The sequence below is a fragment of the Grammomys surdaster genome, unplaced genomic scaffold (assembly GCF_004785775.1).
Source record: "Grammomys surdaster isolate TR1022 unplaced genomic scaffold, NIH_TR_1.0 341, whole genome shotgun sequence".
NCBI classification, from domain to species: Eukaryota; Metazoa; Chordata; class Mammalia; order Rodentia; family Muridae; genus Grammomys; species Grammomys surdaster.
This window is the reverse complement of record NW_021604760.1, coordinates 2611994-2625056: the sequence shown is the minus strand read 5'-3', so window position 1 is coordinate 2625056 and position 13063 is coordinate 2611994. Positions and strand designations below refer to the sequence as shown.

Below are 13063 nucleotides of genomic sequence, written 5' to 3'. Positions count from 1 at the left end.
GTGTACCCAGTGCTGTGTGGAAGATGCCAGGAATGTGCTAAGACATGGAAGATTTTGGAAAGTAAACAATGCAACATTCTTTGAGATATACAACATCTTCCATAAAGCTCAAACCTACATGGCAATTCATATACAGCATCTGCTTGGACAGATATGACCTCAATCAAAATAGAACATTTATTCATTTAGTCAAAATAATGATCTAGTAAAGAATAAAATGCTAGTTTCAAGCTTCAGAAATAAATTCCACATCTATTCAGTAAATATTTATTCAACTCAACATGTTGTATGTTAAGTCCTGAAATAGCTGCTGCAAGAGAATACAAAGATGAATAATTTGTGTTCACTGGTATCAAGGACATCTACATTCGGATACAAGTGTGGCAACAGGAAAGAAGAAAGACATCTTTCCCAGTGAGTAGAAAAATCTAAAAAACCTGATCATGCTCAGCCAAGTATCTTCATCATATTTGCACTGTCTGAGGCTAAATCATAGGCCCTAGCATACACCTATTCTGTGTTTCTAACTTCAATTACCCCAAAATCTCAACTGTCACAGAACTTGAATTCATTAGCACTGGCAGTTGTGGTAGTCCAGCATCACCTCAGGCTAGCCACAACAGACTTCTAACTTATCTTACATCAAAGTACTCGATGTACTCATGACTCTCAGGGACAGTCCTGGACCTCCCCTGCTCCTCTTTCCAGACCCACTGTCACTACCACTTCACGTTAGAACAAGGAGAAAGGAATTCTTGGTAAGATGCTTACTTGTTATCCCATCAGGCATCCTCTCCCACCTCTGAACACCTTCTGGTCGACTCTGGGTCAATCTTTCATAAAGCACATCACAATTCTCAATGGGTGTTTTCTTTGTAATTACTATTTAGCTTAGAGCCACAGAGATGAGTGAATTCCAGCAAGATTCAGCCTGGACACTGGGCATTTTAACAACTCCCTAGATATAGCTAATATGTACCCAAGTCTAGTCTCTAGGAGCCATCTGCAAAGGACAACGTCACCTCCTACCACCCTCACCTGCCATTCTCCTAATTAGGGGATGAGGAAAATTAGAATCACAAGTGCCAAATGTAAAGCAAAGTCACCTACTATTTGAGAGAGTTCCCTAGACAGACATAGCTGCAGTCTCACTGTATTGCTTTCTCTCGATTACAAGATTTATTCATCTTTGCATCTCTGGGAGTACTTCACATATGCCAAGTACTCATGAATAACTAGAAATAAGCATATTACTATCTACTCAGGAAGTGATGCAGTCAGAAATATGGTTTAAAAGAATACATTCTATGGCAGTTTAGACCTTCTAATCAGTGATATAAAACACAACAAAACTCATCTATTTGAATAAAGGGTAAGAGAAGAACAGTGAAGAGCAGCTCTTACCGGCATTGCATTGCTCGGGTCTTCCCCATACATAAACTGGACTTTCACCGTGATGTTTCTGGCAGAACCTTGACGGTTGGCAAAATTAAGACTTTGAGGGTAAATGTAGAGAAGATTTCTGTAAAACCAAGAAGTGTAAGTAACAGTGAGTGCATATCTAAGAATATTATGGATATAAGCTCTAATGTATACATATCTAACAATATTGTATGCCTTTCACTAAATATCACAAAAAAGACAACGTATTCAATTACCATTAGCCAGTGCCTGTGCTGAATACTTCCATGTACTTGATCCTTAGAGCAATACTCAAATACAAAGCAACCAAATATATCCTGATTTTACAAATGAACTGAAATCCAGAAAGCTTACTCATTTTCATATGCAAATTAAACACCAAAGCAGAAGACAGATCATAAACCAATCAGACTCCAAACATTTTCTTTCTTCTATAAGAGGCTTCTGAGAATTAAGTATGAGCTAAAACATTACCAAGAATTTAAATGACACTTCTGATTCTATTTTAGGTCCTCCAAGCAGATACAAACAAAACAAGCTTCACAAATGTGTTTTTGGTATGAGTCTGAGCAAAAAACTTACGTGGAACAATGTGCCACATTATAATTCAAAACTATATTGTAGAAACCACAATAATAGCTCATTAGTAAAATACTGGCCATGCAAACAAGAAACCTCAGTTCAAGCCCCAGAACTGACACAAAAGCTGAAGACATGCCAGTAATACCAGCATTGGCAGGCAGAGACAGGAGGCCCCTGGGCCCTACTCAACATCCAATCTAAGCTACTCATTTGAGCTTTAGGCTCAGTGTGAAATCCTGTCTCAAAAAATAAGTTGGATACCAACTTATATGAAAATGTACACATATATATGTATGTGGATATAATATAAAAGATACAATAGTGTCAGGTAGTTACTATAAAATAATTATATTCTACCCTGCATGTATCAGACATATTTCCAGTTCATAACTGTATATCTTACACAATTTAATAATCCCTGCTGTAAATATAAAGAAGAGAAATAATTCAACCAAAAGCACATGAATAAGGGTTAAAAATGAGTTACACCTGGGAGATGGCCAGATGGCCATGAGAAGGAGTGGAGTCTGCAGCTGCTGGAGGTTAGTGGGCAGACATCTTCAGTACATGCCAGAGACCCGGCATGGGAGAGGCTCCCAAGAACCAATGGGAGTGACCTTAGCTGAGACTCACAGCAGTGGGGGTATAGAACCGGAAGAGGCTACCTCTTATACACAGGTAGGAACCTCAGTGGAGTGATAGAGACACCAACCCACAAAACTTTCGACCCAAAATTTATCCTGCCTACAAGTGCAGGGGTGGGGGATGGAGCATAGACTGAGGGAATGATCCACCAATAACCAGCCCAACTTGAGACCCATCTCATGGGCAAGCACCAATCCCTGACACTATTAATGATATTCTGTTATACTTGCAGACATGGCAGTCCTCTGAGAGGTTCCACCCAGCAGCTGACTCAGACAGATGCAGAGACCCACAGCCAAACAGTGGATGGAGCTTGGGGACTCTTATGAAAGAGTTAAGGGAAGGACTGACGGCCTGAAAGGGGATAGGAAGTCCACAGGAAGACTAACAGAGTCAACTAACCTGGACACTTGTGGATTCTCAGAAACTGAACCACCAATCAAAGAACATACATGAGTTGGACCTAGGCCCCTGCATATATGTAGTGGATGTGCAGCTCAGTCAGGACCAACAGGAGCAGGGCCTGTCCCAAAAGCTGCTGCTGTGGAACCCATTCCCTTAACTAGGCTGGCTTGTCTGGCCTCAGTGAGAAAAGAAGCATCTAGCCCTAAAGAGACTTAATGTGCAGTCTGGGGTGGGTCAGGGGAGACTCAGGGAGGACCCCACTCTCCCACAGGAGAAGGGGAGAGAGGATGGGGGAGGGGCTGTGGGGGGGGGACTAGAAGAGTGGACAGCAATCGGGATATAAAGTGAATAAATTAAAGACAAAAGAAAAAGAAGCATAAAATGAAAAAGCTAAATGACTTATCCACAGAAAGAGAGACACAGACAGAGAAACAGAGAGACTTTATGTGAAGACCATTGCTTAGGGCTGATGAACAAAGCTTTTATATCAACAAGACCCTGAAAAACAACTGCTAGGGCAGAGTGGTATGGCAATATATAACTTCTTAAAAAACATGTTTTTGATTCAAAAAATTTACTTCTAGTCTAAGAAGAGAATTATACATAGGAATAGATAAGTCTGATGAAACTAATTCATTACAATATTTTTATAATCAAGTATAACTAAAATAACTGTAAAGAGATATACTGTTTACCTCACGATGTTACAAATCCCAAATAAAAGTTTGAAATATTCCTAAGCCTGAAACCTCTGAGCACTTCTAACTTTTTAATTAATTTCTTTATTGGATATTTTATTTATATTTCAGATGTTATCCCCTTTCCCCATTTCCCCCCACCCATAACCCCCTACTCCTGCTTCTATGAGGATGTGCCCCCACCAACACATCCACTCCCACTTCCCCACCCTCAAATTCTCCACACTAGGGCATCCAGTCTTTAATGGACCAAGGACCTCCTCTCTCACCTATGTCCCACAAGGCTATACTCTCCTACATATACAGCTGGAGCCATGGGTCCCTCCCTATGTGCTCCCAGGCTGCTGGTTTAGACCCTGGGAGCTCTGGATGGTTGGTATTGTTGCTCTCCCCATGGGACTGCAAACCTTTTTAGCTCCTTCAGTCTTTTCTCTAAACTCCTCCATTGGGAACCCCATGATCAGTTCAATGGTTAGCTGTGAGCATCCGCCTCTGCATATGTCAGGCCTGGGAGACCTCTAAGGAGACAGCTATACCAGGATCCTGTCAGCATGCACTTCCTGGCATCCACATCAGCGTCTACCTCTGGTGACTGCACATGGGATGGATACCCAGGTGACGCAGTCTCTGGATGGCCCCACTTCAGTTTCTGTCCCATACTTTGTCTACATATTTGCTCCCACGGGTATTTTGTTATTCCTTCTAAGAAGGACCAAAGCACCTATACTTTGATCTTCCTTATTCATGAGCTTCATGTGGTCTATGAGTAATATCTTGGGTATTGAGAGCTTTTATATTCACTTATCAGTGAGTGCATACCATGTATGTTATTTTGTGATTGGGTTACCTGACATCAGGATATTTTCTAGTTCAATCCATTTGCCTAAGAATTTCATAAATTCATTGTTTTTAATAGCTGAGTAGTACTCCATTGTATAAATGTACCACATTTTCTGCACCCATTCCTCTGTTGAAGGACATCTGGGTTCTTTCCGGCTTCTGGCTATTATAAATAAGGCTGCTATGAACATAGTGGAGCATGTATATGTCCTTGTTATATGCTGGAGCATCTTCTGGGTATATGCCCAGGAGTGGTGTAGCTGGGTCCTCAGGTAATGCTATGTCCAATTTTCTGAGGAGCCGCCAGACTGATTTCCAAAGTGGTTGCACCATCTTGCAGTCCCACCAACAATGGAGGAGTGTTCCTCTTTCTCCACACCTTCGCCAGCATCTGCTATCACCTGAGTTTTTGATCTTAGCCATTCTGACTGGTGTGAGGTGGAATCTCAGGGTTGTTTTGATTTGCATTTCCCTGATGACTCAGGATGTGAAACACTTCTTTAGGCCATTCTCGGCAATTCGAGTTATATCAGTTGAGAATTCTTTGTTTAGCTCTGTACCCCATTTTTTAATAGGATTATTTGGTTGTCTGGAGTCTAATTTCTTGAGTTCTTTGTATATATTGGATATTAGCCATCTATTGGATGTAGGATTGTAAAAAATTTTCTGAATCTGTTGGTTGCCGTTTTGTCCTATTGACACAGTGTCCTTTGTCTTACAGAAACTTTGCAATTTTATGAGATCACATTTGTCAATTCTTGAGCTTAGAGCATAAGCCATTGGTGTTCTGTTCAGGAACTTTTCCCGTGTCCAAGTAAATTCATTTTTTTTTTTGAGACAGGATATTACTATAGCACTGGGTGGTTTGGAACTCCCTATGTAGACCAAGGCAACCTCAAAAACAGAGAACTGCCAGCCTCTGCTTCTGCTTCTGTGTCTGTCTCAAAATTAAAGGTGTGCAGGACTATGCCTAGACTTTTTTTTTAAATGAAACTTTTCAAGTCTTGGCATCATAAAAAAAAAAATCAGTTCAGTGTAAACAAGCTTTTTTTTTAATTATAATATCAAATAAAATCGACTTTCAACCAAAAGTTATTAAAAAATGTAAGGAAGGACACTTCATACTCATCAAAGGAAAATCTACCAAGATGAACTCTCAATTCTGAATATCTATGCGCCAAATGCAAGACCACCCACCTTTATAAAAGAAACCTTACTAAAGCTCAAAGCACACATTGCACCTCACACAATAATACTGGGAGACTTCAACACCCCACTCTCAGGAATGGATAGATCATGGAAACAGAAACTAAACAGTGATAGAGTGAAACTAACAGAAGTTATAAACCAAATGGACCTAACAGATATCTATAGAACATTTAATCTTAAAGCAAAAGAATATGCCTTTTTCTCAACACCTCATGGTACCTTCTCCAAAATAGACCATATAATTGGGCACAAAACAGGCCTAAACAGATTTGAAAAAACTGAAATAATCCCTTGCATCCTATCAGATCACCATGGTCTAAGGCTGGTCTTCAATAACGACAAAGACAATGGAAAGCCCACATTGACATGGAAACTGAACAACACCCTACTCATTGATAATCTGGTCAGGGAAGAAATAAAGAAAGAAACTAAAGACTTTTTAGAATTTAATGAAAATGATGACACATCATACCAAAACCTATGGGATACAATGAAAGCAGTGCTAAGAGGAAAATTCATAGCTCTAAGTGCATACAAAAAGAAACTGGAGGGAGCTTACACTAGCAGCTTGACAACACACCTGAAAGCCCTAGAACAAAAAGAAGCTAATACACCCAAGAGGAATACAAGGCAGGAAATAATCAAACTCAGGGCTGAAATCAACCAAATAGAAACAAAAAGAACTATACAAAGAATTAATAAAACCAGGAGCTGGTTCTTTGAGAAAATCAACAAGATAGATAAACCCCTAGCCAGACTAATCAGAGGACAGAGAGACAGTATCCAAATTAATAAAATCAGAACTGAAAAGGGCGACATAACAACAGAAACTGAGGAAATTCAAAAAATCATTAGATCCTACTACAAAAGCCTATACTCAACAAAATTGGAAAATCTGGATGAAATGGACAATTTTCTAGACAAATACCAGTTACCAATGTTAAATCAGGACCAGATAAACCACCTAAACAGTCCCATAACCCCAAAAGAAATAGAAGCAGTCATTAAAAGTCTCTCCACAAAAAAAAGTCCGGGACCAGACGGTTTTAGTGCAGAATTCTATCAGACCTTCAAGGAAGACCTAATACCAATTCTCTTCAAACTATTCCACAAAATAGAAACAGAAGGAACACTACCCAATTCATTCTATGAAGCCACAATTACGCTCATACCTAAACCACACAAAGACCCAACAAAGAAAGAGAACTTCAGACCAATCTCCCTTATGAACATTGATGCAATAATACTCAATAAAATTCTAGCAAACCGAATCCAAGAACACATCAAAACGATCATCCATCATGATCAAGTAAGTTTTATCCCAGGAATGCAGGGATGGTTCAATATTCGGAAATCCATCAATGTAATCCATTTTATAAACAAACTCAAAGAAAAAAGCCACATGATCATATCACTAGATGCTGAGAAAGCATTTGACAAAATTCAACATCCCTTCATGATAAAAGTCTTGGAAAGATCAGGAATTCAAGGACCATACTTAAACATAGTAAAAGCAATATACAGCAAACCAGTAGCCAACATCAAACTAAATGGAAAGAAACTTGAAGCAGTCCCACTAAGATCAGGGACTAGACAAGGTTGCCCACTCTCCCCCTACCTATTCAATATAGTACTTGAAGTCTTAGCCAGAGCAATTAGACAGCAAAAAGAAGTCAAAGGGATACAAATAGGAAAGGAAGAAGTCAAAATATCGCTATTTGCAGATGATATGATAGTATACTTAAGTGACCCCAAAACTTCCACCAGAGAACTCCTAAACCTGATAAACAACTTTAGCAAAGTGGCTGGATATAAAATTAACTCAAGCAAATCAGTAGCCTTCCTCTACTCAAAAGATAAACTGGCTGAGAAAGAAATTATGGAAATGATACCTTTCACAATAGTCACAGATAATATAAAATACCTTGGTGTGAACCTAACCAAGCAAGTCAAAGACCTGTATGACAAGAAGTTCAAGCCCCTGAAGAAAGAAATCGAAACAGATCTCAGAAGATGGAAAGATCTCCCATGCTCATGGATTGGAAGGATTAATATAGTAAAAATGGCCATCTTGTCAAAAGCCATCTACAGATTTAATGCAATCCCCATCAAAATTCCCACTCAATTCTTCACAAAAATAGAAATAGCAATCTTAAAATTCATTTGGAATAACAAAAAACCCAGGATAGCAAAAACTACTCTCAGCAATAAAAGAACTTCTGGAGGAATCACCATCCCTGATTTCAAGCTGTACTACAAAGCAATAGTGATAAAAACTGCATGTTATTGGAACAGAGACAGGCAGGAGGATCAATAGAATAGAATAGAAGACCCAGAAATGAACCCCCCATACCTATGGTCACTTGATCTTTGACAAAGGAACTGAAACCATCCAGTGGGAAAAAGACAGCATTTTCAACAAATGGTGCTGGTCCAACTGGAGGTCAGCATGTAGAAGAATGCAAATTGATCCATACTTATCTCCTTGTACAAAACTCAATTCCAAGTGGATCAAGGATCTCCACATAAAACCAGCTACACTGAAACTAATAGAAGAGAAACTGGGGAAAAGCCTCAAACACATGGGTACAGGAGAAAAGTTCCTAAACAAAACACCAATGGTTTGTGCTCTAAGACCAAGAATTGATAAATGGGGCCTCATAAAACTTCAAAGCTTCTGTAAAGCAAAGGACACAGTCAATAGGACAGAGCAGCAACCAACAGATTGGGAAAAGATCTTCACCAACCCTACATCTGATAAAGGGCTAATGTCCAAGGTGTACATAGAACTGAAGAAATTAGACTCTAGACAAATCAAAGAACCCTATTAAAAAATGGAGCACAGAGCTGAACAAGGAATTCTCAACTGAGGAAGCTCGAATTGTTGAGAAGCACCTAAGGAAGTGTTCAGCATCCTTAGTCATCAGGGAAATGCAAATGAAAACAACCCTGAGATTCCACCTCACACCAGTCAGAATGGCTAAGATCAAAAACACAGGTGACAGCAGATGTTGGTGAGGATGTGGAGAAAGAGGAACACTCCTCCACTGCTGGTGGAATTGTAAATTGGTACAACCACTATGGAAAGCAGTCTGGCGGTATCTCAGAAAATTGAACATAGTGTTACCTGAGGACCCAGTTATTCCACTCCTGGGCATATACCCAAAAGATGTTTCAACATGCAACAGGGACACATGCTCCACTATGTTCATAGCAGCCTTATTTATAATAGCCAGAAGTTGGAAAGAACCCAGATGTCCTTCAACAGAAGAACGGATGCAGAAAATGTGGTACATTTATACAATGGAGTACTACTCAGCTATTAAAAACAATGATTTCATGAAATTCTTAGGCAAATGGATGGAGCTGGAAAATATCATCCTGAGTGAGGTGACTCAATCTCAAAAGAACATACATGGTATGTACTCACTGATAAGTGGATATTAGCCCAAAAGCTCACAATACCTAAGACACAACACATAAGACCACATGAAACTCAAGAAGAAGAAGGAAGACCAAAGTGTGGGTGCTTTGGTCCTTTCTAGAAGGAGTATTAAAAGTTTCAACCAGAGCTCCCCAAGTCTAAATCTCCAGCCTGAGAGCACAAAGGGAGGGACTCATGCCTCCACCTGTATAGGTAACTGAGGGTGGCCTTGTCAGACATCAGTGTAAGTGGAGGGCCATGGTCCCCGAAAGTTTGGATTCCCTAGTGTTTGGGAATTCGAGAGCAGGGAGATGGGGCTGGGAAGTTGTTTGGAGCACACCCTCATAAAAATAGGAGGAGTGGGTATGGGATAAGGAATTTTGGGGGAGAATGGGAGAGGAGATAACATTGAAAGTTAAATACGTAAAATATCCAATTAAAAAAAAAAACAGATAAAGGGTCTGAAAAAAAAAGAGAGAGTTTACTTAATTCATATTATTTTCAAAAGTTTCTAAGAGATGCTAACTGGCTAAGATCTTATTTTAAGCTTTCCACAAAAGAATTTAAGTCTCTGTTTAATATTCTCAAGAGACATGTAAATCCTAATTTCTCTTAACAATTAATTGACAAAAGAGTAGTAATCTCAAAAAAAGTAGAAGAAGCTATTATTAATCGATATATTATATAGTCTGATTAGTTGTCGGCTGTGCTATAACAGTCCTTTGATAAAAGGGATTATTAATATAGATTTATATTTCTTTAAATAATGTCTGCATGACTCTCTTAGTGTGGAAGGAGCGGCGGTTGGTGCTTCTGCCCTGATTTTACAAGAACCCTGAAAAATTGGCTTTACAAACAAAAGAGGGGGAACGGTACCCCCCACCCAGGAGTCCCCCTGAAATACTCTCCATCATACCTTGGTCACCTTTAACTCTCTAAAACTGAAAGCTCATGGCAAATCTGCTGCTGACTGCCTCTGGCATCACCGAGACCAATAAAAACTATGCCACAGATATGGGGAAGGACACTCTTACCCTTAAAGGGAATAGCGCAGACCCAGTTCCCTTATGGGGCTGAGGATTGATATGCCTGTTTGATACCACAGAAGGCACAGCTAATTGGCTACCAAAAAGATTAATGAAATAAATAGATACCCCCACAAAGCCAGGCCCAACCATAAATAAAATGAATAACAATTTACATCCAGGGAAGAGAAATCTCCCTGAGAATTCCCTTCTTTTTCCTTTCCAGGTAAAAATGAATCACCTGTGATGTTTTGCTGGCCTCCGAACTTATACTACTCAGACCTTTGAAGGGCCATTGACAAGAACATCAAACAGCTAGAGATTGACATCATTAATCTGAAGAAATCCCTCATTTCACTGTCTGAAGAGACCTACAAAAATCGCAAATATCCTTATTGGACTTGATTTACTCTATTATAATAGAAAAGGCTGTGTACAGCTCTTGACTGTGTACAACCCTTAAAGAATAATATTGCCTTTACATAGACAAGACAGGGATGGTTAAAGAAAGCATGAAATAGGTCAGAGAAGGCCCTGAGAAAAGACAGAGAGAGAAAGAGACTGATGAATGCTGGTACAAGAATTGGTTTTCAACCTCTCCAGGGTTATCAACCCTACCTCCTCTCATCTTGGGACCATTATTTGGGTTCTTTTTGCTTATTTCTGCTGGTCCCTGGGCCTCAAATAGGCGGACTAACTCTGTGAAACAACAGATAAATAATTTGGTAGCAAAACCTACTCAGATACATTATCATAGGTTAGCTACGGAGGACCATGAGACTCTAGATGAGGTTGTTACTTTATACAGGGTATTCCCAAAACCCATCTCGACCCAACCTAAAAGAGGGTACTTCCACCCCTAGACCAGGCAGAGAGGGGCCACCCAGAACCCCCTCTGACAGGCGACCTGAATTCTTGCTTAGGCTGCAAGGCTAAGCACTGCAAGGGAATATTAATAAAAGTTAAAAATATCTCTCTGGGTTCCCTGAGGGACAAGCCTGACTGCATAGGGGTTGATGTCAAAAGTATCCCCTCTCCAGGAAAAAGACATTGGGAAGGGTATGGCCCTCATGCCTCACTGGACAATGACAGGGGGACCGAAGCCATTACAAGGTCCCCTTCAATTACTGGAGGTCAGGCCTCTATCCACACCTTCACAAGATTAGAATCGCCACAGCCCTTCTATACTTAGAGAAGGGAGGAGATGTCAAGGGCAGCCCTGCTTACACACTGAAGGCCTAACATCAGCCATAGGCCTAAAATCAGCAATAGGCCTGTCATACATGTATACTAACACCAAGTCTTGGGTCTCTGTGGAAAAACATTGAAACAGATGGCTATAAGCTATTGTAAACAGGCAGTTTTTGTGACAATTTACCAGCCTGAGTAGTCATAGACCTTGTAAATAGGTAGCCTTGGCAGATATTGCCAACTTAGATAAGGACAAGTGAATCATAGGCAGAGTCATAGTGACCTGTCCCCTGAACCCTCACCCAGCCAATACCCTGTTCTGAAAGATATCTGTATTCCCCCTGAACACCCACACTCCAGTGTCATCCCCTTCCCCACTTCCTGCCTTTTTGTGTTTATAACCCTTGTGTGAATGAGTGTAAATTACAATTTGAAAAAAATAAACTATATACATAAAAAAAGAAAAAGAAAATATGCAATAAAAAAGGAAAAAATAAAAAAATACAATGTATTATTTCAAATATTGCATAAATTTCCTTCACGCACTATATATATGAACCATAAATGAATTCCACACTTAGACTTTGGTTTTAGCCCCCAAGATATTTTAGTACATACACAAGTATTCTAAAGAATCTCAAACTATCAGACAGTTATAGTCTCAAGCATTCTGGGTAAAGGATATTCAATCTATTGGACTGGTTAATTACTATGGACTCCCTTGACAACGTGCAGCAGTATTTACTGATGGAAGAGGATCTAGTGGGGGGGGGACAGACTCCAGAGCAGGGATGTGGAGAGTCACTATCATACTATCATGCCGGTGGGAAATTCTTGTGTGTGTGTGGGGGGAGCAACAAGGAAGGGAGAAGCAAAAGAGAGAAGGTAGGCAAAACCGTATTTTTAAAATACTAGCACACGTGGATTTAAGAGTTTTTAAAAATATCTTTCTACTTTAAATATATATATTTTTTACTTTAAATATTTTTAATAGTGAAAAACCATAAAATTTCCAATAAGAGATAAGAATGTCTTTTTAAAAAAGCATTCATCCACAAATACTAATGAAATGGAGGACAGTACTCAAAATACAAGGGTACAATGCAATTTAAAGAGGGTTAACTAGTTAACTAGTTAACCTAGCTAGCATGGTCCATATAGCATACATAGTTTTAATGAAAAGGAGAAATCAAAGATGATTACAACTAGCCAACTGAAATATTTATTAGTCACCCCATAAATATTATACAGAATGTTAAACCACAGGGAATCAAAGGAAGATTTGGACCGCTGAGATGGCTCAGCAGGTAAACATGATTGCCACTAAGACTGGCAACTGCAGATGGAAGGAGTGTAGACTGCTGCTGTTGGTTGTCCTCTAACCTGCAACATGCTGTGAGCACGCACACACACACACACACACACACACACTCAGCACACACATACCATATATACACACTACACATACAAATACCATATATACACACTACACACCCCCACACCCCCCACATATACATCACACACATACCACACACACTCACATACACACACACCATACATACACTCACATCACACCACACACATATACATACACCATACTCATACACACACAACACACATAT

At 39.7% G+C, this 13063-nt stretch overlaps 1 protein-coding gene across 1 annotated transcript in view; it reads right to left on the bottom strand.

Moving 5' to 3' along the window:
- Dock7 (dedicator of cytokinesis 7) overlaps nucleotides 1-13063 on the bottom strand; it is a 198439-nt gene that overhangs the window by 92445 nt on the left and 92931 nt on the right. The window contains exon 15 of the mRNA XM_028778777.1: nucleotides 1405-1522. Coding sequence (XP_028634610.1) covers nucleotides 1405-1522 — 118 coding nt within the window. The remainder of the gene's footprint in view (nucleotides 1-1404; nucleotides 1523-13063) is intronic.